The sequence below is a fragment of the Pseudoliparis swirei genome, chromosome 1, assembly GCF_029220125.1.
Source record: "Pseudoliparis swirei isolate HS2019 ecotype Mariana Trench chromosome 1, NWPU_hadal_v1, whole genome shotgun sequence".
Lineage (NCBI taxonomy): Eukaryota > Metazoa > Chordata > Actinopteri > Perciformes > Liparidae > Pseudoliparis > Pseudoliparis swirei.
The window spans coordinates 3357466-3384074 of NC_079388.1; the positions used below are offsets into that span (position 1 = coordinate 3357466).

General features: G+C 46.4%; 1 protein-coding gene across 2 annotated transcripts; it reads right to left on the reverse strand.

Annotated features, from left to right (window-relative positions):
• Positions 1–247: 247 nt before the first annotated feature.
• Positions 248–20798, reverse strand: LOC130192687 (zinc finger MYM-type protein 4-like). 2 transcript variants are annotated; one of them, XM_056412802.1, is made up of 28 exons: positions 20585–20798; positions 20379–20441; positions 15562–16318; positions 15130–15261; positions 14840–14880; positions 13874–14026; positions 13368–13606; positions 12668–12884; positions 11797–12000; positions 10554–10704; positions 10319–10434; positions 9972–10154; positions 9250–9400; positions 9000–9172; positions 8782–8926; positions 7849–7920; positions 7719–7750; positions 6989–7127; positions 6250–6362; positions 5147–5369; positions 4443–4625; positions 4234–4337; positions 3785–3947; positions 3387–3538; positions 2985–3099; positions 2602–2850; positions 1816–1942; positions 248–1542 (listed from the first exon to the last, which is right to left on the reverse strand). In XM_056412802.1, the coding sequence occupies exons 2-28, from the start codon at positions 20409–20411 to the stop codon at positions 1293–1295; spliced, it is 4617 nt and encodes a 1538-aa protein (XP_056268777.1). In that variant the 5' UTR covers positions 20412–20441; positions 20585–20798; the 3' UTR covers positions 248–1292. The 2 variants fall into 2 exon arrangements, with proteins under 2 accessions (XP_056268777.1, XP_056268769.1); XM_056412794.1 differs by having other exon boundaries at positions 20379–20798.
• Between the last annotated feature and the right edge of the window lie 5811 nt (positions 20799–26609).

A 26609-nucleotide genomic window follows, 5' to 3' on the forward strand; every position in this document is an offset into this window, starting at 1 on the left:
GGACCTCCAGCCAATCACTGACCGGAACGTCACTCAGTGGCTCTGGAAGCAGCCAATCGGCGGCCGTCGATGTCTCTTCCGGGATCAGATGAATGGCGGTGCGGGAGGACAGTGAAACACACGGATCTACTCGCCTGCGTGGTTTACGGGGACACACAGAGCAACGCGCCATCACCTCAACGGCCCTCACATTCAAGACAACACACATGCTGAAACATTCAACTCAAACCCTGTTTCTGTTCTCATGAAATGTTTTGAATTATTTTATTTTTTTTAAACATACAATAGAAAATATTCAGAAGATTGGCAGCCATACGAAGGAGTGGGAGTTAATATAACCAAGATGTACATAAATGGTATGTAGGCTACTTGGTGTTGATAGGACAGAGTGATGGTGATGCAAAAGTCAGTGTCAGAGGAGGCTTGGATGAAACAGCATGTGAAAAATGAAGTCAACACAACACATTAATTATTTTCTTCATTTCAGCGTGTTTAACAAAAGTGCTAAAATGTAGCTTAAATGTATACACATGATATCCCAAACTGTTTTAATCCAAATATTTGGACACTCAATCTGTTGATTTCTACTGGTGAGGCAGAAGGAAGTGGAGAAAACGGTTTGATTCTTTAATTTAACATGAAAGACAAAAAGCAGGTGTCACTCGTGAATCTCACAATCAAGTGACAAGATCTAAAGTCAGATTGTCTGATGAATTAAAATATGTTGTGTAAATGCAATGTTACAATGGCAAGTTGGGCAATGAATTATACAAGTAGATATAAAAGGAACGAGTGACGTCACACTTTGACATGATCAAATCAGTGATTTTTGTTATGAAGTCTACTTCCTAAATATCCTCAGGGTATAAAAGCAGCAACAGATATTGGGTCTGGAAATAAATGTGTTCTGTGACCTACAATCCTGTTATTGATACATTATTAAAAATCAAACCTTATTGCAGGTTTATCAATGATGGTCGACGATATATCACAGAAAGCGGTTTTTAGTTTGTGTTTTCGGGTCTTTTACTCACACCAACAGAATTAAGAGAATATGTGGTCGTCAACAGTCTGAATGCAGAGTTCTGTATCCCAGTACCAAACTACCTACACAACACGTGCTCGAGGAAGTAGGACTTTCTTTGCACTTCTGCACATTGTAGTTATGCATATGATATATTGATGTTGTCCATTTCTGTTCTTGGGCCATGTCAAAATGAACATCTCCGTTTATCTACAAACATTTACACGACTAGCTGCTACGCCGATAAAAAGGTAACTTCTGCTCCTCATCACTCCGAATCCCCGTCTTCCTCCTCGTCGGGTGGTATGAACAGAGGGTCCGCAGAGGTCTTCTGCCTCTTCCCTTCAGCTTTCCTCTTCCCCAGATGCAGTTCTCTGATGGTGAGGATGCGGACGAGCATGCCCTCCATGGTGCTGTCGTCCAGAGGGGCGAAGGAGAACCACAGGGGGCTGTTGGGGACGCAGCAGCGCTCGGGGTGAAGGTAGAACAGGTTGGTGCGCTGCTTGACCGAGTCCGAGCTGGAAGGAAGACAGTTGGTAATGTCACCGTGGCGACCAGTGGCTTGTGGAGAACAACATGCAGCACTGAGTTACATTGTAGACTTTGATATAAACATAATAAAGGGAACTTGACACAGCTAAGCAGTCGGCAAATTAGAATCTTTATCAAAAATGGACATCCAGATGGTGTCAGTATTCGCCTCAGACACATTTCTACATGTATCAAAGGGAAGTTTCACAGTTTTTCAAGTCTGTTTTTTGATAAGTAGTTCAGTGCGCTGGTATACGCACCACTTGGAGAGGTAGAACTCGTAGAGTCTGACTGGACAGCGGAGAGGGTTCTCCGTGTTCTCGATCATCTCGAGAACATCCTCTTTGCTCTCCTCCTCCCGACGCTTCTTAGCGGGAACCTCTGGATCTGAGGGGGACACAAACTCTTTTACACCGTTCCTGGGATGGAACCATCTCACTGTTCAAGTTTGTAAAAGCCCAATTTAACATTGTTTTAAATACTGTAGATTAACACCACATTATGAAAGGGTATTCCTGTAGTGCATGTACAGCAAATCAGTTGCCAGTGAGAATTATTTTGTTTTTAATAAAGAATTCACGGTTCAGACAACTTTGCAAAAAACAATAGGATAATTGGACTTTTCAATAGTTTATAAGACATATGAAGAAAACAAGCTTTTATTCAGATTCAGGCTCTCAAAAATAGACAAAGTCATGGAGTGCCCTCAAATTGGAGGGTTGACACGGCAACGGCCTGAGACCTTAGCTGCATGTCAGCCCCCCCCCCCCCTCCAGTCTGTCTCTACACCGTCAAATAAAAGCAAACATGCCACAAACATTATCTTAAAGTGAACTACACAAATTAAGCATATGCTACTGCATAGGTTTATCTTCAAGTAACATAATAGGTCAGATATTTGAGATCTGAAGTGATGATAATAAACGTAATATCATATGTCAGTGCTCTGGTGCAGTGCATTCTTGCATGCCGTAACATATGTGATCACTACGTCTTGTTACGCAACTAAAAGGGTTCCTGACCCCGCCCCTCAGCCACATGGGTACCTGTCTCTGCCTCGTTTATGGATAACGGCGGGTAGAAGCGCAGGAAGGTGGTCTTGGTGTTGTCGGGGTCGGTCTTGGTGCAGCGCATGACGTGGGCGAAGGACAGCTGGCGGTGCTGCTCCACCGTGGTGAAGCCAAAGTACTTGCAGCAGAAGAAGAGCAGCGTGTTGAGCAGCACGATGGGGGAGTACGCGCCCAGCTGCTTGCAGTCCCACAGGAAGCCCTCCTCCACTCGGGAGTGGATGTAACCTGGAGAGAGGGGGAGAGGGAGAGAGAGGGGGAGAGAGAGAGAGAGAGAGAGAGAGAGAGAGAGGGAGGGTAGAAACTGACCGGAAGACAAACTGATCGATTGACAGAGTAAAATGTGTGTATGTTTAACTCACCACTGGCTGTGATTGAGGGTTTGAAATCTCTGAGCAGATTATTGAACTCGGTGGAGAACTTGTTGTAGAAGCGATCCGTGAATATGTTCTCCAATCGGCCGTTCTCAAACAGGTACTGCAGAGAGAGGAAAGGTCACGCCACGAGATGAATGAGAATAGCTGCTACTGATTTCACTTCAGTGTATTTCCTGCACCGCCTCCCTCCGGTAATGTCTCATACTGTTCACTGATTGCTTTCAGCTGTGTTAAGTTACTGCTACTGCAAACTGGACCTTTCCTGCTGTGGCCGCTTCACATTTTAACTTCTCCGCTGGTGAGCGGGCGTGGAGAGACTCCCCCGTGTGCGCTCCATGTGCTCACACGGCCCTGGAGCGTGTCGTGTTTGCGTGTGAAGCGTCTTGCCTGCTGGATGCCGAGGCAGAGGTAGAACAGGCTGTCGGGGCAGTAGGGCTCTCCGTTGGGCCGCTTCAGCTCCGTGATGAAGCAGCAGAGGCCGTAGCTCAGCTCGGCGGTGGTGGAGCCGAGAACATCCTCCTTCAGCTCCATGGGCCGAGCTGACGGCAAGAGACGAGTAGTCCAGATTATTACGGTGTGAAACAATGTCAAACCGTACACAAAAACTACCAATAGAAACTTCCACAACTCTCGAGCCTGAAGGAAAGAAGGAGGATTTACAACAGATGTTAAGGGATTTGCCTTTTTGTTCCCTTTCAATGTATTTAGTTTCCCCCTTTTTCTACTGTTGGGAGGGTATAATATGAGATGATCTAGGGTCAGCTCTGGTGGTTGGATGGACTCACAGCCGAAGCGGGGCTTCTCCAGGTTGGACTGAGTTTGCCTCCACTGGATCCATCGCTTCCAGGCGTCAACTCCGTATTGGCTCTCCAGCTTTGGGACGTCTGGAGCCTTGATGGCGGCTTTTAGAGTCGGCGCTTCGGCTGCCTTAGACGGCCGCTGACGACCCTGAGGAGGAGACGGGAACCAAACTGGTTTAATGGAAAGACAATCACACAGATTACAGCCCAACGCAGCCAGGGGCTTTTCTTTTCTTGGGTCATAGGTGCAACACTAATATCTATTTACGCCCACATGAAGTTTCTTAAATACACTCAGCCAACCTGGTTTGATTGAATTGGCAACCAATGCAGATAGGACATTTTATTCCCATTGTCCTAACTCTCAATTTCCTATTTTGCAAGTACAATCAGATGTGGTCCTGAATGCATCTCATCTCATTTCCCACAGTCACCTTCTTTCCTCGGGCTTTCCTGTGAGCTTGTCGGCGGCGCGTGGCTGCAGGCGGAGGCAGGCTCAGGGATTGCTCTCTCAACCGGGACATCCTCTCCAGAGTTTCTGGCAGCGACATCACATGAAACATGAGACCGAGCGCTCCGAAGTATCTCAACGATTAAACTAAACCTCTTTAAACGCGCGGTCGACGGCATCTCGTCTTCTCACCAACAGCGAAGTCAGCTTCGAGGTCCATGGGGGGCGGAGGGGCTGACGGCGGGGGTTCGGAGTCAGGCTCGGCGGTAGCGCCCGCGGGGAGGTCCAGCATGGCGGAGGGGCCGTCCTCCCAGTTGTTGAGGAAACTGTCCAAGTCGTCCGTGTCCAAGTCGTCGCTGAAGTCGCTGCCGTGGTCTATGAGAGAAACGCGGGAGGAGCTCGTCATCCAGCGGAATGGTGAGAAAAATAAAAGACAAAACCTACGACATAAAAACATTCGTGGGGAATAACTTGATGCCACATTGAGAACCCACACACACACACACACTCACTCACTCACTCAGCCAGAGACGCTCCGTCAAATGAACACGCGTCGCTGGCTTCTGGAGGAAAACACCAGGACAGCATTTTCTTAAAGAGATCCTACGAACCGCCTCAGGATTGGTTGTTATGAGCCCGTCTAGAGCCTAGCGGGTCAGGGTAAGATCCGTTGGGCCTCAGAGCGATGTCTCACATGAATTGATGACATGCGGACCAAACCCTCCGACTGGACAAACACACTGGTGTTCTGGTTCTACTCTCTTCGCCAGAGACTAGGAGAACTCTGAAGTGTCAAACAAGCTATATCTGAGCTTCTCTTTGATGGACTGATTGTCCGGTTTCCATCTCTTTTTTCCGAAATGACCTTAAATAGTAAAAAATAGAGTTTGTCTCACTGCCCGGAGCGGCCGCTTCTGGTTTCTCCTTCTCCGATACTTTCTTCTCCTTCGGCCCCTTCCCTTTGTCGGTCTTCTCATTCTGTTCCGCGACCATCTCGGCCATGAGGATGATTTCGGCCTCGAAGGGGTCCGACGGGATCTTCTGCTTGATCTCCTGGATGGTTTCCATGATGCGCTCAGCGCTGTCCATGGTCACGGGGAGGAACACGGGTACGGGCACCTGGGGGGGGAGTCAGAGGAGGAGTATGTCAACCAATGGGGATCCGGTATGATGACAGCGTTGTAATCCTACTTGACTGATGACATCACAGAAAGTAAAGATCTGGTGCAATTAATTTAAAAAAATTTAAAAACATGACTCTGGAATAGAATAGACTTGACGGTATTGATAAAGCATAAGAAGTTAAGAAGAGACGGATTATGGGGACAAATGCTTCAATTTCTGGTTTGTTTGTTTATGTTTTTGTTTGTTTTGTATATATATATATATATATATAAGGCTCTTCGGAACAAGTTTTCAAGCAATCATAGGTTAGGGCACTTATAAGCTCGATAACTTCAGCCTTAACCCTTTCGGTCAGCCACATGTATCTTTCTTCTTTTTTTTAAATTGCTGATGGTTGTATATTTTGCTGATAAAAAAACAAACTCATTCATTCTTCCTTCTTCCCGCTCCTTCCTCTTCCTCCTCCTCCCTCTTCCTCCCACTCCTCCTCCCTCCTCCTTCTTCTTCCCTCCTCCACACACGTCACTTTAACATGCACTTTAACTTGAGGCCTCCTCCACACACATGCCACTTTATTTGCATGCACTTTAACTTAAACACACGCCACGCGTAACATACACTTTTAACTAAAACACACCACTTGAAGCACACACCCAAACACTTTCACATTATTTGTTGTCTTTCTGTCGTGTTGATTGTTGTTTGTTTGTCATGTCCAAATGTTGCACCTTCCACCAAAAAAAATTCCTCGTTTGTGTAAACATTCCTGGCAATAAAACTGTTTCTGATTCTGATTCTGATCACGAGATGATCCGATGCCACACTTCAGAGAATCAAACACCGACACCAGAGGCGGGTGGAGGGTGTGACGTACCGGGAGCGGCAGGCCCAGAGCTTTGGGAACAAACTGGCTGTACATGTTCATGGGCACCGGGATATACACCGGCACCGGGACCGGAACCACCAGGATCCTAGGGTACACGTCGTCTATTGAGAGGGAGACACACGTTCTGAAGTGGTGAAGACGACAACTGTGTTTCAACACCAGAGAGTCTTGAGTCCATTGTCATCCGCTTATTCCGGGGTCGGGTCGCAGGGGCAGCAGACTCAACTGGTTGACCCAGACTCCCCACTCGCCCGCAACATTTTCCAGCTCATTCTGGGGGATCCCGAGGTGTTCCCAGGCCAGCCGGGAAATGTAATCCCTCCAGCGTGTCCTGGGTCTTCCCCGGGGTCTCCTCCCAGAGTCTTGAGTCGAGATATGTAAATACAGAATGGAAACTTCACGGGACATCAGTGACTGAGGAAATGACTGTAAACAACAACTTATTGCACAATATGTTCAAGCGGGAAATATTAGATACACCACCGCACAACGATGTTACCATAGAAATAATAATAACTTTATTTATATAGCCCCTTTAAAAACAGAGTTTACAAATTGCTCTACAGAGAATCAAGGGAAATGGAATATAAAAATACTAAATAAAGAACATCGGGCAAACTAAATTAGGCGAATCAAAGAACTGCATAACAGGACGACATCCCTTCAAAGCAGCTCTATAGGAATGGGCTTTAAGAGCCGAGTTGAACCCGGGTGTCTGGCTGTTTACCCGTCTGCGCTCCGGCGTCGGCGGTCTGCGTCTGACAGGAGACGCCTTTGTTCTGCACCAGCGGTTTGCAGAGCACCGCCTTGTTCTTCAGGATCTTTGGGGCGGGCGGAGGAGCGTCTGCATCGGTTTGGATGCTGATCTGAAAACAGACAAAAAGGAGATGAACGGTCACGACTCAAACATAAATAAACTTAACAGAAGAGATCCTCGTCGTGGTGGAAACATAGGGAATGGTTCCGACTGTCTTCCTTTTCTGGCATTTATTCTTTTGAATCTTATTCTTTTCGGGCAAAAACGATTTAAAATAAAATCATATATTTGGTGTCTGGATAATACTCTTTTCTTCTTTTTTTAAATTATTGCAGGACAGAAAAACCTAGAAAGAACAGGTGACCCTAAACCTTTGAACGCCACAGTGTGTGTGTGTACGTGCGTGTGTATATATCTAAATTTACATACTTATGACCATGTGATATTTCAGTTTTTCTTTTGTAATAAATTTACAAACATTTCTACATGTCTGTTTTTTGCTGTCCAGATGGGGTGCTGAGTGACATTCATGAGAAATAAAAAGAACTTTTTTGAGCAAATGGCTGCAATGAAACAAAGAGTGAAAAATGTAAAGGGGTCTGAATACTTTCCGTACCCGCTATACTGTGCATATATGTTATACATGTTACATGTTATAAAATGTTAGTGTAAATAAAGTATATAAAACAAAACAACTTACATGTTCACATGTCTTTGGTTGACAGGCGGTGCCTGTGGAGACAACGAGTATGAAACCGTCAGTCGCCTGTCGCTGACGAGCGTGCAGCACGTTGTTCTGTTCTTATGTCTGACATGCAGCTCATAATCACCTGAGGCGTTTGATTTCCTCGTCTGAGGGGCAGCGAGCGAGATGACGTTGCCAATGACCGGCGTGGGCTCCTCTGCATCGCGTTCAAAAACAAGAACAATAAATAATCTTCTTTATCCTTTTAATGTTTTTTTTTTTTTACTAAAAGAAATGAGGCGCATTATGCAAACAAACGGGCATTTAAAGGGTGGTTGTGATCAGGATTGAAATCAAGTGAGAAATAATATGAAAAAAATAATGTCATGGCATTTTTGTCCTCCAATGACATCAGAGCGACTTTAAAAAGGGAAGTGTGGTGGTTGAAGTGTCAGGATTAAACACTGCAGTACAGGAACAATGCACTTACAACGGCACCGCAACACCAGCTATCTTTGACTTTGTCCTTTAACTCCCACGTCAAACTAATCTGTATTTCATCTCCGTAACATTTAATAAATCAGACACATCTCGACTCAGAAACACTGGTTCAGGCCTTTGTTACTTCTAGACTCGATTACTGCAGCTCCTTATCGTCAGGCTGCTCTAAGACGTCCCCTAGGTCCCTCCGGGTGATCCGTATGTGTAAAGTAAACAGGGTTCTTACACATGTTGATCAATGGATTTCAACGACTTTTCCAGGACTTTAAACCAAATGTCCATGACCAAACTGAAATCTCGGTATAAACATGAACAATGTAGAACATGTTACGTATTGAGAGCGTACGCCGGCTTATATTTTGAGCGTCTTTCTTTAAAAAACATATTAATTATTTCACACTCGCCGTGAATGAACATGTGATTATAACAACATTTCCATGACTTTTCCAAAACTTTTATGATTTAAGTTTTTTTCCATGACTTTTCCAGGCCTAGAAAATGACCACTTCTCCAGGTTTTCCATGACCGTGCGAACCCTGAGTTATGTAAATTTGTAATTTGTGAGGATTGAACCCACCTGTGATGACGTCGCCCTGCAGGGCCACGGTGTCGCAGCAGAAGTGCAGCAGACAGCTCAGGTCACAGAAGTGTTTGATTTCCCCCAGCAGGGGCAGACTCTGCTTCAGTTTCCCTTTGAGGCCGCAGGTGTCACACTTCGCCACCTGAGAGGACGAACAGAACCTTCAGATCGGCGCCATCGCGCGTTTTTATTTCTTCCCCCGGAGGCTCGCTTACGTGGCAGAAGAGCACGGTGTATTTGGACCGGCAGTCCTCGGAGCAGAAGTCCTCCGTGGCGCCTCCGTACTGAGCCGTCACCAGCCTCTTGGACATGCTGTGGCAGTAGACGCAGGAGTGGCAGTGACTCCCCCAGTTCTTCGTCAGGTCGTGTCTGTAGAGGAGCTGACAGCCTGGGGGAGAGAGAGCGGGTCGTTTAAATGACGTTCGACACGACGCGCGGACGAGCGGACGCTTCCCACCGGCTCACCGTCGCTGCAGAAGAAGCAGTCGCGGTTGTTGATCCTCTTGGCGTCTCTGGTGATCTTTTCGACCTTGCAGTAATCACACAGGCTCGTGATGAAGTTGTCCTTCTTGAACTCGTGAGCACAGTCCATGCCGCAGAAGAAAACTAACTTGTCCTACACACACACACACACACACACAAACACAACAACAATGAATCCAGTGCTGAGCAATGTTTTTATGGCCAATGCACCTGTTCAACAAGCACAAACATGGAGTAAACATGCCGAAAAGAGAAATTTACAACAGAACTGTCTTTATATATGTCATATTTCCTCAACGCTCAAGACAATGTGCATCAACTCCCTTGGCGTCTGCATTCACAAACAAATAATGATTTATTGTGTATTTTTTGTTGTTGTCTAGTATTTTCCCTCGAGTTTCTTCGATGAGTCGAACTTCACTGCAGAGACACTTACGTTTCAGTGGTTTTAACACAAAAAAAGAAGAAAAAAGGCTGTTTTCACCCCCGTAGAAACTAAATATTTATTTATTTTAAGAGAGAAAAACAAGGAACAAAACTTGTTTTTAATCCTCCAAATAATGATTTCATTGTCTAGTTTTTAGTTCACAATATTTCTCCACGTTGACTGTCCAGACATCCGGGACGAATGGCAGACGCTCGTCTGCGTCTATATGCTTCTCTATTGTGGCAAGCAAAGAGAAACGGATCAAACCCCAGCACACCTTGACCTGGAGGAGTTCCGGTTTGAAGGCGATGTTGCTCTCACACTGGAAGCACCTCAGTCTCCGCGGCCCTTTGGTGATGTCTTGCCGGGGTTGGGTGGGAGTGACACTCTGGACCAGGGAGGAGCCGATCGGCAGCTTGGTGAAGACGTTCACCTGCTTCTGGGACTTCTTGAACTTTTCCTACGGCACGGGAAAACACGGCACTCGATTCAGAAACCGCTGCGAAGGAGGGAACAGTTTCCCGTGCGACGGGAAGTGTGTGTTCTCGACAAAAGAGGACGCTCTGCGACACACGTTGATTTGAGCTGCGTTCGCCCCCGACGGTGCCGGTTGACCCTCGTTACCTGAAAAGTCATGACACAAGGGAGGGTGCAGAAGTTCCTGATGGAGGTGTCGGACATGGCCAGGTGGTAGGCCGGCACCGTGTTTTTACCACAACTGTCACAATTCAAGCGAGCGCCTGGGGGGGGGAAAGAAACAACGTGTTTTCTCTCCATGTGTTTCATAACAATGAAACACACCGTCACAATGCAGTGAGGAATGCCAACAGTAGAGGTCCGTGGCGGGAACTACATGTACCTGATGCGCTGACAGTCTGGACCTTGAACGCCATCACGCAGCTGCTGCTGCAGAAGAGGTTCACGGAGTCGTCGCTGTTTTTGTTGTCGACCATCTTGACCAGCGAGTGGCTGGTGCGGCACATGGTGCACGGCTTGGATATCTTCCTATTCTAGGAGGTCAGAAAGTAAATACGGAGACGTGAGTTTCTTCGTAATCGTCGTGTACATCGCGTTCACTGAATAGGTTAGAACTCTGGTTTCTGCATCGTCAGAACGGGGCAATTGACCCGCTAGTTGGTTTCATCCGGCGGTGGCAGCTGACTGTCAGCTAAGTCCCGCCCCTTTAACACAGACTGGGCATTCCTAACGTAGCATCAGCTAGCTCGGGCTAGCGGTCCGACAACTAGCCACATCTTGTGCAATCTTTTGAGACGCTCTTCGTCTTCGGGCCGGTCGCGTGGTTGACGACGGGTCATTTACAATCGAGGCAATACAAACTGCCGCATGACGTTCGAGAGGCGGCGCGGCGCTGAGCAACTCCACCACGGAACAGAGAGAACGGGACTCGACTCGCGGCCGACCCGGTCCAGTTGCAGTTTCACATCCACGTCCGTCTGAGCGTCACTTTGTCATTCTCATCCCGTTAGATGTCGGTGAGAAACTTAGCGTATGATCGGTGGACTTTGTGAGGGCTCAGTGAACTTTGACCACCAAATTCTAATTCAGCTCATCCTCGAGTGCACGTAGAGGTGAGACACCTCTTCCACGGGAACGAGGCGGACGTGGAGTTCTGCTCTGCAGGGAAGTTCCCTTTCATATCACGGCTCAGTCACGGCTACACTATCACTCCAAGAGCGCACAGTATTTATGAATTGTTCAACACCGCCTGTATCAGTCTGACCCCAACTAGGGTTTATTACCTTTGCATTGAAAATGCGGAAGGTTATGTTTTGATCGCGGTGTATTTATTTATTTATTTGTATGCGTGTTACTCGCATAACTAAAAAAGTATTAAACCGAATCGCATGAAATTTGGTGGGATGATTGGTTATTATCCGGGGACCATTTGATTAGATTTTGGGATCGATCGGGTCAAAGTCATGAAAAGGTCAAAATCTTCTTTTTACCATAGCGCGGTCAATTTATATCCAATTGGCATGCAACTAATGCCAACATGTTCATAATCCAATGCCCAATCTTGTGATATGTGAAGGTATGCGCTCTACCGAGTGCCCGTTCTAGTTTGTTGTTGTTGTTGTTACCTCTTTGTACTTGGCCAGACACTCTGCGTTGCACAGGGTCTTGTTGCTGTCCTCCAGCTTCAGCATCAGCGGCCGGCTGTGGCAGTAGGAGCCGCAGTGGGCGCAGCCGGCCATGGACAGGTTGTTCACGCTGCGGAAGCGGTTGAAGCAGGCGTCGCTGCAGATCTTGTGGACGGCGCCGCTCAGGACCACCTCGTGTTTGCTCTGCGGGAGACGGAACCGCCGCGGAGTGTTATTTCAGAGGTCGGCCCTCTCGGAGGGGGGGGGGGGGGGGGGAAGTGTCGCTTACGGGGGCGACGAGGGGAGCAGGTTGTGTGTACTACTTGTGTACTACTTGTGTTCTGCTGAATACTTTATGTACCGTCATCTGACGATGCAGAACAAGTACAAGAAAAGTGTGGACGGTGTCCTTCAGCCCGTGAAACTGAATTATTCTGATGAATCAAATGCTGAAAACTATATTTATTATTTCTTATTTAAGTGGCACATGGTTTTCAATAGCTTTACAGGTGAAGTTCATAACTGGGTATATCATCATTGTGTGGCTACTCTTCAGAGAAGAAGTTTTTAGTTTTACAGGTCAAATAATTAGTTGACAGATAATTAATCTATGTTGATAAATCAATTAATCGTTTTAATTCTTCTCATTTGAATTATTCTTTTCTGCTTCTCCTTGGTTCAGATCACTGTAAACTGAATATCTGCAGGTTGTTTACTGTTGGTTGGCAACAGAAAAGACTGAAGATTTCCCCTTTATCGAAATGTTTTGACATTTTAGAGACCAAACTTGTAATCAGTGAATCCAGAACTATAATTGGCAGATTAATCTATGACGATAATACAACGTGCTTCCCCGCTCCGGTGGACTTACGATGCAGACTCTTGTGCACATGCTGCAGAGCGACTTGGGGCCCGATGGATGCGGTGGTGATGTTGTTGTTATTGTTGTTTTGTTGGGGGCGATCGTCTTGAAGTTGGTGATGTTTCTCCCGGAGTTGAAGGAGCTCAGGCACTTCTGGCTGCAGAACTCCTTCATGGTGCCTTTGATGTCCGGAGCCAGAATGACGTCCTGAGGCCGCGTGATCAACCTGGGGGGGGGGGGGGGGGGGGCGTAAACAACACGTCAGGACGCACTAAAGAGTTCATCTGGGTCATGAATTCATCACAACATCTTGATTTATCTGCAGTAAATCACTCTCAATTGTCTTAATATCTTGGGAGGAGCGTCTTTATTAAAAAAGAATATGACACAACTAAAAGTGATACGGACGGAGCGCTTCATTCGACACCCGTCGTGGGAATGGAAGCCGTGTGTTTGAGCGAGCTGCTCGCCGTCACGCCGCACGGCGCTCACACAGCGATCGACCCGACACCGTCAGTTCGGTCGGGACGTCTCCGCGTTCAGGCGAGCCAATCACAAGGCGGGGAACGTCTGACCGGAGAAGGTTCGAATGAGACGACTCGGCAGCGGCGGCATTGACCCGGATACGCCGTCGAGCGCACGCATCCGGCCCACCTCTCAGCACCGACACAGGTTTGGAACGATGGTGCTCGTTTGGAGTTGAACTCACTTCTGGCAGTTGTTGCAGATCTTCGTGACGCCGCCTCTGGTCGAAGGGAGCGACGTGGTGAGGCAGATGGTGGAGCAGAAGAGCGCCGACGAGCCCTTCCGCTGGAACGCCGTCTGGCCCTTCATCAGGCTCTTCTTGCAGTGGCAACAGGACATGTGCAGCGACGGGCCGACGACGGGCCGCGGCGGCCTGTCGGGCGCCGGCAGCACCGAGAACACCGATCCGATCCTCAGGTCCACCTGCCGAGAACACAGCGGAGACACACGGGGGTGAGGAGGCGGGCCACGGATTCTGGGCCCTTCAAATGCTGATGGAAGGACTTTTTGTTTTGAGAAAGTTGGGGTCCAATTTTAAATCAAGGCATAGACACTCACAGATGTTCTCTGAGTCAGTGGTCATTTCGGTGGAAGACAAAACGTTGTTACTTTGACTTAATGCTGTTTTGGAACTTTTTTTTACAATTTAGTTTTCTATGTAAGCTTCAGCGAGTGTCAGTGTCGTCCCACCTGTTCAGTGTCCGGCTCGTCCTTCACGCTTGCCGTCATTGCAGAAGGTAGCAGCGCGTGGTCGTACTCCTCGTCGATGGGCTCGTCTTTCACTTTGACCAAAGGCGGCGACGGGGACGACTTGGCCGTCTGCGTGGCGACGCGGACGCTTTCCTACAACGGGACAGACACGTGGGCGTTGGCGTGTTGACTTCCTCGCAGATGAACATCCCAAACTATATTTTTCTCCAATTTACAGTCAGTGTCTAATCTGGGTATCTACAGATTAAAGGTCTTAAAAAGTAGGATGTGAGCCAGAGCCTTCAGGTATCAAGCTCCTCCTCTTTTATGGACCAGCTCCACCTTCAGTCCTGGAGGCAGACACCGTCCCCTCATGGAGACTTAAGACTTTCCTCTTGATGGTCTGATAGTTAGACCTGAACCAGGTTCACCTGGTCCAGACCTAGAGATGCTGCTAGAGGCTGAGAGGCTGAGGGGGACGCTTAGGATACACTGAGCACCTCTCCTCTCCTCTCTCTCCTTATGGATGAAATTAAATCTCTCCATCACACATGACTAACTCTGCTTCCTCCCCAGAGTCTTTGTGACTTCACGTCTCACAGGGTCCATCGGACCAGGCTGGGTTTGATGCCTCCTGCCTGGTGGGCCGACCTCCTGTCATGGCTCTGCTGATGCCCCCCCCCCTCCCCCCCTTTATGGATCATGGACTGCAAACTACTACCAACTATTCACACACTCTGTCATACTCATTGAATGTGTTTAACACATGACATCTATTGTTCTGTCCATCCTGGAGAGGGGTCCTCCTCTGTTGCTCTCCTCAAGGGTTCTTACCTTTTTTCTATTTTTTCCTGATGCGATGTGAGGTCAAAGGTCAGGTGTGTCGTATGTGTACAGATCTTAAGGCCCGCTGAGGCAAATTCGTGATCTCGTGCTGTATAAAATAAATTAAATTGAGTTAACTACCTTCATCCCGTTCATCGCTGGTGATGATGAGCCGTCCCTTCCTACGGACACAAAGGAAAGTAAAGAAATGACATGCAGAACATAATCAGTGATATAAAAATTACAGATGAAATAAGATTGTCGATAATTAGACAATAACAAAAACATTTACTTGTAATAGCTGGATGTGAGTAAGCAGTAGTGATTTCTAGTGTCCTGGGTTGTAAATCACACTATATGCTAGTGTGATCTGAGCGTTAAAATCTACTAAATCTGTGGGTCTGTCTCTCATCCTAAGAGATCTTTGTCACCTGTGTCGGCCGCGGCTTCAGGCGACGGAGACGAGCCGGACAAAGCCTCCTTCTCCTTCTCCTCCTCAGGTGGGGATAATATCGCGGGTTTCACATCCTCCTCCGCAGAGTCACTGTCCTCCGTCACCGAGGCTGCGTGGGAACATTTGAGATAGAGATGAAGGAATGTTATTCTAGGTCTCAAAAAGGGCTCAAGTTCAGACCTTAAAGACAAATCATTGATGGTGAAACTCTTTACCGTTGCAATTCTTTATTAAGTATTTAGTAATCTGCATGGATGGGATGCTCCGTGTTGAAAAAGGCATGCACAGCTACCTCAAGTAGACATGTACCTAACTTACATGAAGCAAGCAGTATTAATCAGTAATCAGTATGTACTCATTACGTGTCTATTTTGGGCTCCGCAATTAATGTTTATAAATGTTTCCTTACACCGAGGACCCTCTGGGTTGGACGGGACGTTCCCAGAGTTCACACCGGAAGGCGAGCGGCTGCCGTCCGTCTCACTGCCCGGCTGCTCCTCGCTCATCTGAGCTTCCTGCTCCACCTGGTCCACGGTGCCGATGTCCATCATCTCGTCGAGGTCATCCACCACAGAGACCCTCAATGCACCGTCGGCCTCCTCCTCCTCCTCCTCCTTCTTCTCCTCCTCCTCCTTCTCCTCCTTCTTCTCCTCCTCCTCCTTCTCCTCCTCCTCATCATCATCCTTCTCCTTCTCCTCCTGGGTGTCGACGCACTCCGTCGTGTCCATGTTCGTGTTCTCGAGCTCCTCGGAGGTCGTGTGCAAATGCGAGTCCTCGCTGGCATCCGGTCCTGTAGGACTGTCCCCCAAGGAGCGGTCGTCCTTTACTGCCACGTGTCCTTCGTTGGACTCAAACTCCTCCTCTGTTTTCACCTCAAACTCCTCCTCTGTTTTCACCTGAAACTCCTCCTCTGTTTTCACCTCAAACTCCTCCTCGGTTGTCACCCCGACCTCCTCCTCCTCCTCTTTTTCAGACTCCGAGACGCTCCCCGGCTTACCGCCGCGGTCCAAAGCGGCGCCGACTGTCTCTTCCTCGGGTTCGCGGTCCTCTCCATGTTCAGAGAGCCTGGGAGACGCCTCGCCCACACGGTCCGGGTCTCCAACGTCCACCGACGGTCCCGGCTCGGAGACGGCTTCCCTGGACTCTCCGTCGGTCCCCTCCGTTACCTGGAAGACAAGAAACAGTTTGCACTTTGCACAACGCCGAGACTCAGACTTTCTCTCTTGTGCTACTGAAAAGAACAACCCCTACAAATACAACCCCCACATGTCAGGGTGGAGATGTAAACAGTTTCAATGTGTTTTCAGACTAAAGTTTGCTCTCTACTGGATATTGAGTAGAGATGTTCATTTACTTGCCCACTGTTAGACAGGATAAATACACTTGGAAATATAAATTTCAACTTGTCATTCTCTTTTATTTTTCCAGACTTCTGACACTTTATTAAGTACCTATTATACTTTAATGTAATACAAGTCAACCATAATTTCTACTGTAATCCACATTGTTGAGGTTGCAGTTGGTGATGATGTCGTGGACTGCATTGGGTTGAATTCCCCTGTGTGCGTGTAAACGGAGTCAGTAAGACATGAGGAACACCACACAGAGTAATGCCATACATATATATATATGTATGCATGTATGTGTATATATATATATGCATGTGTGTATATATATATATATATGTGTGTGTGTGTATGTATATATATATATATATTGTTTTTTATTTTCTGTTATTTTATATTTATTTTCTGATTTATTTGATATTAATTTAGGATAGAAATATATAAGCATTTTTTGCTTCTACCTATACCTTTTCGGTCTTTCTGTTTTGTATATTATATAGAATAATATTTTATTGTATTGTATTTGATTGACTGAATAAAATACACAATACAAACACCTCAATAGTCAACATCTAGTTACTTAAAGGGTACCTGTAGTGCAAAACAACAACGTGCTACATCCATTCGGTGCATCAAATAAATCATATTTACCCCGCCGCTATTGTCAACAAGTCACGCATAGCCCGAGGATTTACATTTCTTTGTCAACATTCCGAGTCCGTGGGCGCAGCCATTTTGCTAGTTATTTACTCCAGCTCAAAGCTAACTATGACGTTGAGTCGTTGAAAGGAATTCAGCCAATCCGGAGCCACTTCTACACGCGTTGCTTCTTGGGATAGATCGGTGGCCTCAAGAATTACACAATCTATATCAGGGGTGCTCAATACGTCGATCGTGGCGACCTGCCAGTCGATCGCGGCGTAGTATTGGTAGATCGCATGACATAAAAAACCCCCCTGTCACTTTCTCTATAGCGCCACATTACAGCAGAAGCATGTCATTTCTGTCTCTCGTGTTGCGTTGACAGTCCTCTGCCCGCCGTCTGCGGCGCGGAGCTCCGACACCGGTTTGCGCGCATCGGGACGGACGGAGCAAAGAAAAGTCACTAGCACCCCGAACATGTGGGCCGAACATTGCATCAATGAAAGACATCTCCAGCGCTGGCTTATGCGCGATGTAGCTATCAAGCTCACGCTTTTGTGTGAAGCAGATGAGGTCTAATGACACTATATCATCGGACATAAGTTCGTGCTCTTTACAACAAATGCACTCTGTCTGTTTTTTGTGGCACACATTTCCACAACTGCACCAAACGTCCGCCGACTTGCGTGCACGGTCCGCACGGTGAAGCATCTGGACCGGCGGTCCTTCGCATCAACTTCATCAGAATCATCGCTATCATCGCTGTCACAATTCACTAAATGGGGATAGTCTGCTTTTAAAGGTTCAAACAAGTATCCAGTTGCTGAATCAGACAATCTTTCATCGTCCATATTATCAATCTCTCAGCATTTGTTTGCGAGCGCTCGACGTTGTTTATATTGGTATCTGAACACATCCGCTGTGGCTGGCTGTCGATCTCTCAACGATCTGACGTCACACCACCCGCGACATATTCAAGCTCCAGTGCAATGTCGCATGTCGGAGTTGAGGACTTTGAACAGCCTAAACTACGTATTGTTATTGAATACTGGACCGTCAGTGCATGAATAACCTTTAGAAACACATTATCTTTTGATCTGGCTACATATTCGCTTTCACTACAGGTACCCTTTAAACACCTTTTTGAACAATGGGAATCAAGTGAACATTGTTATCTTATTGTAGAATTCACGGAGGAGCCGTTTTATTGGACTGTATTCGATGTACAGGTGTACCTAATAAAGTGGCTGCTGCGTGGGAATTTGGGCATTTTTTAGTTTGATGCGGTTTGGAAGTATTCTGGACGTTCAACTGTAGAACTAGAAGAAAGCAGCTGGCTACAGAGAGAGCCCTTTGTCTCCACGCAGCCTTTCTGCACAGACGTGGCTCAATCCTGCAGTTGCTGTTCCACATTCCTCCCGGCAGACGCTTCCACCTGTACAGAGCCGCTGGTTCTGGTACCAGTAGAACGTTTCTGCTGCTCGCGGTACCGACAGATGTCCTCCTTGGCCAATGGAACTCGTTATGCCCCTTTGGTGCCTACAGTTAACATTCACACTCCAATGTGCTTTACCTCAAGCATGTCTGGTCTCCCAGGGTTACCTGGAGTCTTTCCACATGCTGAGGGCTCATCGATGAACCAGCAACACCAGGAAGAGTCGAGGGACCTCTTGACAGTCCAGAACACCTTCCTCTCTTTTACACAGACATGAAATGTCTCGGTACTTCTTTCTGGCTCGGGCTTGACTTCTTATTCTCTCCAGTTCTTTCTCGTTGCCCTCTTCTCCCTCTCACTTAGTTCATCGACACTCTCCTTCTTTCCAGCCTCTCCGTCTTGTTTTCCATTTGTCCCTCTCGTTCTCAAGACACTTTCTTCTTCCGTCCGGGTCAGCATCACGACGTTTCTGATATCTCCTCGCTATCTCAGCTCCGTTTGAGCTCATTCTTGAAAAAGACTATTCAAAATGTTCCCTTACACGCTTTAATTGGCGGTCCAGGTAAATTATTGATATTACTATTATAAATATATTACTATATTACTACACTATGACAGAGTGGACAAGCTTGACAATATTAAACTATACACATAATGATGAAAAATTACGAAATTTAAAAGTGTAAATACTTTGCAACTAGCCACTGTTTCAGCCGCCATTGAAGAAAGACAAAATGGTGGTTATGATGCCACTGAAAACATCAGAGGGTTTCCTCAAGGGGCCGTTAACCCACAATGACAGGGGGGACAGCGATTTCAGGGACACGTGCAAAATGTTCAACGAACCACGTCTGTTCTATGAAAATAGAATACGCATGATAAAAATGACTCATTTAATCAAATAAATTATAATGTTGTAATATAAAGTATCATTTAACTACTTATTACACACATTGTAGTGAGAGCAGTGTGTGGAGTATGCACAAATCACATACATCCAATGAAGAGTTTATGATATAGAATTGGAAACACATTTCTTAATGTCCGTCTCGAAATGGAAAAAGGGGTTTTAGGTTTGCTGCTTCTGCGGCTTGGACTTTGCTGCAGCGTGATTTGGGTCTCACCGGTTCCCTTTGGGTGTTTTTAGAATTAGATTGAAGGAGTTGGAGGTAGGTGCATCTGGTTGTAGTTGGGTTTTGACTGAGGTATGTGCACCTGTGTGAACTGGGATATGGTGACTTGAGTGTTAGTTTGGGTTTTCACTCATGCTGTGATCTAAAAAATAATATTGTTTCCTTTTTTTATTGTTTGTCACTATTTGATGTTGTATGTCTGAAACTTTGTTTAAGTGCTACTCCCATCTCGGCCAGGACTCTCTTGTAAAGGAGATTTCTTCCTCTCAATGAAGCTTTTCCTGGTTAAATAAATGCACAATTTAAATTCATAAAATGACGTATCATTGTACTGATGTGTGCACGTGTGCCCATTTACAGTAAGACCTCAAGAGTTTCATTATTCTGCTTCATGTTCCTGATGGCAGTGATTCTGATAAGGACACCAAATGCCCTTCATACGGATATTGACATCATATTAGAGTGAAACACTGGTTGCAAAAAACATTACCTGACATTATCAAACACGGTCTGTCACTATTTCCCTTGTGCAAAGCTTCAAAACAAACAGGTCAGCTTGTTGCTGATATAGCAGCCCTGCTCATGCAGTGGAAACACACAGCGGCTCTGCTGCACGGTTTATCCAGCAGCTACAACCTAACGGGAGGCTAGAAACGAGAGTTTTGATTACCTCCGTCTGAGTCGCTTCCTCGGAGTCAGCCATGTTACGGTGCCGCGTTATTAATCACATGACCTGGAAACAAGAGAAGAGCTAGCTGTTAGCTCACCAGTTGCTAAGCTAACACTAGTATGCACAACTCTCCGCTTGTCCCGTAAACTCGCTCCGGTTCGCGAGCCGTTATCGCGTCACTATCTCCACGTGAGCAAACAGCTCACCGCTTTGCTGGATTAATAACGTGTGTATTTGTTCGATATTCCAATGTCTTCGCTCGGCGCCGTTACAAGCGATGTATAAAACCGTCACAACGTGCAGATCATACGGCGCCAGCGACTTGGACGGGCGACGGTTGATTGGTTGCCAGCCGTTGGTCTCCGTCGCCAACTTCCGTCGTGGCCGCCATGTTTTTTTCTTTCAAAATCGGATGCAGTTGGGAGTTTTGCTTCTGAAATACGACTCGGTGCTTTTAAAAATAGACTCTGCAGTTGTGAAAATGTGTTTATTGTGGTTCCTCAAACTAGCGCGACACACTTTAATCTCGTTGCAGTGCTCGCAGATTCGAGCGGATATTCACTTTTCTTTCTTCTTCGTTGTATTTTTTTGGCGGTTGGCAAATCAGCGTTGGCGCCACCAACTGGACTGGAGGGCGGAAATAATCGATAATGCGGGAAAGAAAAAAGACGTCTAGATTATGTTTTGCAACTTTAAAAACAAGTTAATAATGTCACACAGTATATATTGCTAGCTGCTTTCCACAAAATATCTGAGTGAAAAGTCTTAATTATTGACTGATGAAGGGGATTCTCTTGAATTTTCTCTTGTATTTATGAAAATAAAGTAACACTTGTGTTTTCTTTTTTGATTTGATGTATGATTGACTTAGTCCTACAAGAACCAATTTATTTTGGTTCTGTGCTTTAATTATTGTCTTTACATGTGTGTGTACGTGTGTGTTTACAAAAAGAGAAATATAAATATAATATTATTACCTCCAACATTACTAATGCAGTATTCAGATTTGTCAAAAAAAGTAAAAGTAGCATACCACAGCGTAATAGTCGATTACAAGTCTTATAAGTATGGTACTTGGACAACTTTTGGGTAATTTCTATCACAATAATAATGTTTCAAAATAAGATAAAATTACATTGATTGAAGTCAAAACTCTTTAAAATCGTTTGGACCAGGACCGATAGACCTAGTATCCTTTGTGCATTGTGGACATTCACTATGTGTCTCTTTATCCTGCAGTAACACCTGAAGAGCTCACAGTCCTTCTGAATGGTGCTGATTCGCTGTAGATATCCCATAATATATCCTAGAGTGATACTACGATAAGTAACACATGAGGAAAGCACTTTAAGTAATACACACAACACCTTAATCCTAATGAAGTGGAATATTAGTGTAGATTATCCATTGCCCACGTATAATAATATAACAATGAAATCACAACTGACAAAGAAAAAAGGAAGAAAAAAATCATTCAGCATCATCACCATCATCATCATCATCAGTATCAGTATCGTCATCATTAACATCATCACAGCCGCGCTGATCCCACATGAATAACTAAAACTATGAAATATCCACCACAGTGTCCAAACTGCTCAGGATGAATAATACAATGAAACAACTCCCGTTAAGGACTTGTCAACGAGTAAATATCTCTTGTTTCAAGTAATCCCTTTTATGAATAATTCAAGCGTAAGCAGTTTTTTGTCCGGGGGAAGCCGCAACATAGTAGCTTAGAACTCACTGTGTGAGGGATAAATAGAAAAGTCTAAATTATTTGGTTCCTATTGTTCTCCCTCCAGGAGCACTCAAACATAGAATATTAATTTATATTAATTGGGATAGGTGCTGACTATTTTACTAACCTAAAATGTTATGTGATTATTATCTTACACCAACCTTTACCAATTTCCCCAAGGAAGTTTTGTAAACCAAATTAAATTTGAATCCTGTGGTTTTCTTTTTTATCAATCCGCAAATGCTAAAACGTTACTGAAGTCAAATTAATGTCAGTAGCCAACATGATTTGAATGCCAGCTTTGTTATTAACTTTTAATAACTAACAACTAGAATACGTTGTTGATGGAGCTTTTCCTCCAAGGTGTCCTGGAGGAGTATCTGTAATTTAACTGATTACAATATGTTGTAATTGAATTACACAACACTGCACACCACATGACAGCTACACCCACAGGTTGTTATCATGACAACGGACACCTGCACCTGTACCTGTGTAGATCTTTTCTAGTCTACCGACCAATCAAAGAGCTTTAACACTACATGTCATTCACAACCATTGTATACACTGATGTCAGGCTACAATGCCACCTGCCCACCAGGACCCATCCGGACCCATCAAAACCACCAGGAACCATCAGGACCGACCAGGACCCATCAGGAACCATCAAGACCTACCAGGACTATCAGGATCCATCAAAACCATTATAACCATCAGGACCCATTAGGACCCATCCGGACCCATCAAAACCATCAGGACCCATCAGGAACCATCAGGAACCATCAAGACCCACCAGGACCACCAGGACCATCCGGACCCATCAAAACCCATCAAAACCATTAGGACCCATCAGGAACCATCAGGAACCATCAAGACCCACCAGGACCCATCAGAACCCATCAGGACCATCAGGAACCATCATGACCCATCAAGACCCACCAGGACCCATCAGAACCCATCAGGACCCATCAGGACCCATCAAAACTATCAGGACCTTCAGGATCCACAGCTGTTATATGAGGAGGTGTTTCACCTGCTCGGTGATGAGAGAGAGACCATGGTTTGAATGAGAAAACATTCATAATTTTAGAACACCGGCTTATTTACACATATATATAAAAAACTAGCTTATTAATCTGTGTGTCTCCATGTTTTTCATTCGTCTCCCGGGTTCATTGCATCGACTCTGAGCTGATTTAAAGACTCACATATGAATCTGGCCAGGAGGAAGTGGACATCCGGACATGACACATGTGATCTCACACCTGGGCGACGACGACAGTCCCCGATTCTCAGGTTTCAGACTTTGGAGCCTGAGGGGAGGAACTATCTCTGATGCTGATACAGGAGCCTTGATGAGATGAGACACGCTCAAATGCCTCTAGGACGCCGTTCTAGTGGAGAAAACGAGATAAAGTGCCACGTGGGGGACCTTCAAGGGGCGATAGCGCGACAAAGTGTCCTCTGGGGTGGCTGTAAGATTACAAATGTCCGTCCACCAGTGCACAGCATCATAAGTAAAGTCCCACACTGATGTCGAGGGGTGAGGTCTCACTCACAGTGGCCTTTACGTTTCATCCCAAAGCTGTTGGATGGGGTTGAGGCCAGAGCTCTCCATCAAGGCCCCCCCCCCCCACACACACACACACACACACACACTTGGAGGAAGCCTATTGTCTAAAATATACTTTTCTTTCTGCAGCATCAGGATTTCTCTCCATCTGATAGAAGGAATGTAGCACCGAGCATAAAAAACATCCCCAGACCCCAAATACACAAGACGTGTGCGGGGCTGTCCACACACGAATGGCCATGAGTTGCAACAGGGAGTCTCAGTGGTAGGAAAGTGTCTTTGGCGCCCCCTGCAGGAGCTTCAGGGAAGTGACCCGACTGTCCAACTCGTCCATGAAGCTTTCGTCCACTGACCCGCTGTCCAGCTCCACCCCTTCAGCCTCTGTGGGCAGGAACACGTGAAGCTGAGTGCGAGCTGGCCCGGCGGCGCCGGTGGAGGTGGAGGCGGCCATAGGGGGGCGTTCACTGCAGCTCGGGAGACAAGGCCTCCCAACGACAGACAAAGCCTCCCCCTGAGACGACCAGTTGCGATACGGCACCGCCAAAGGTCGAAGGTCACTCCGTGGCTTCTCTGCACTCAGGGCGGCGTTGTGCGAATGGCGCCTCGCCGGCCGCGGCTTGGCGCCGGGCTGGATGGCCCGGGAGAAGTGAATGAAGGCCGGGCGGCTGCAGCTCGGAAGCTGCTGGCTGGTCCCGGGCGGGCGGCGGGTCTTGAAGGGGAGCGGGTCTGATGACTTGGTGAAGGGAGGAGGAGGAGGAGGAGGAGGAGGTGAGGGTCTCCTGGTCACACCACCGGGGCCACGGAGGCCGGAGAACCCCTCCAACAGGACGCTGTCGTCGGGGGGGAGAGACGGCCCGCTGAAGGAAGGGAGGGTTTCAGTTGGAAGAAACATTTTGAGGAGTATATGTTGAGACCAAGCCACGCTGTGCGAGGCCGAGCTTCCTAGGTATGCTGGATGTTCCTAAAACCATAAAGTATGGACTTCCTCTCGGCCAATCACAAGGACGACTTTTCCATGTCAGCCATCTTTGTTGAGCACTCCGCACAGAGGACAGCTGGACAGTTAGAGGCTAATGCGAAGGTATTTGATCATAAAGTAATGTCTCATTTTATATTTTTGACCTGATGACGGCGCTTGATGGAAAGTAAAGATCACCCACAATCTTTACTCTTCATCCTCAGGGGACGAACATGAAGGTCCAAATCAATCGACACGATAACCGTCGAGCCGTTTGTCAACCTGTTGGTCTGGATCCATGAGAGTCTGGATCCCATGTAGACCCCCATCGAGAGTCGCTTTGACGTCCTCTGATGGTTATTCAAAACCTGTTCTGCTTGGGTGATCGACTTAGTGTGTGTGTGTGTGTGTGTTTGAGAGCCTCAAGCGTGTGTGTTATTGTCTGTTTACATTCAAGGCGTATTGTCATAACACGCGTTTACACTTTCTTGTCCAGGGTCAGAGGGTTGAGATTTAGCAGTTAGCTTAGCGTAACGACTGGAACCCGCCTGCATGCATCTGTACAAGTGGAACAACATCTGGCCTTCAGGCTGTCGACCATAACGGGTTCATTTGAGCCCAGACCTCATCACTATCTGTTGCCTGAAGGAGACGTCTGTGTGGGTTTCTCCTCTGGAGCTAAACGGGACAACAAATTGCATTTTATTGCGCAACCATAATGTAGAATAATAATAACCGTAATGAAGTAACCGAGTTAATGAGCTTTAGATGTGCCGTGAGCCTCGGTAACTATCGGTAACGATGCTCAGCCGGCTCCTCGAGCTTTACGACCAGCGACGTGCGAGTGATGTCATCCTCTGGAGAGAAGAGAGAAAGAGAGGCGTGTCCCCGAAAAGAGAACAAACTATTCCTTTGATCTGATTTGATTTGATATGATTTGATTTGATTCCTGAGGCAGAGCCTCCACTCCGAAGACGGGGTGGCAGCTGAAGCCATCAAATCATGTTTATTACATCATGATGTTTTCACATCGGACACATTAAGACCTCATTATATTGTTATATGTAAATATGTATGTAAGTATATATATACACGACCGTTCAAAAGTTTGGGATCACCCAGACAATTTCGTGTTTTCCATGAAAACTCACACTTTTATTCATCAAATGAGTTGCAAAATGTATAGAAAATATAGTCAAGACATTGACAAGGTTAGAAATAATGATTTGTATTTGAAGTATTAATTTTTTTCTTCAAACTTTGCTTTCGTCAAAGAATGCTCCTTTTGCAGCAATTACAGCATTGCAGACCTTTGGCATTCTAGCTGTTAATTTGTTGAGGTAATCTGTTGAAATGTCACCCCACGCTTCCTGAAGCACCTGCCACAAGTTGGATTGGCTTGATGGGCACTTCTTGCGGACCATACGGTCAAGCTGCTCCCACAACAGCTCAATGGGGTTGAGATCTGGTGACTGTGCTGGCCACTCCATTACAGACAGCAGCTGCCTGCTTCTTCCCTCAAGAGTTCTTGCACAATGTGGAGGTGTGCTTTGGGTCATTGTCCTGTTGGAGGAGGAAATTGGCTCCAATCAAGCGCTGCCCACAGGGTATGGCATGGCGTTGCAAAATGGAGTGATAGCCTTCCTTATTTAAAATCCCTTTTACCTGGTACAAATCTCCCACTTTACCAGCACCAAAGCAGCCCCAGACCATCACATTACCTCCATCATGCTTGACAGATGGTGTCAGGCACTCTTCCAGCATCTTTTCACCTGTTCTGCGTCTCACAAATGTTCTTCTGTGTGATCCAAACACCTCAAACTTGGATTCATCTGTCCATAACACCTTTTTCCAATCTTCCTCTGTCCAATGCCTGTGTTCTTTTGCCCATCCCAATCTTTTCTTTTGATTGGCCAGTCTCAGATATGGCTTTTTCTTTGCCACTCTGCCTAGAAGGCC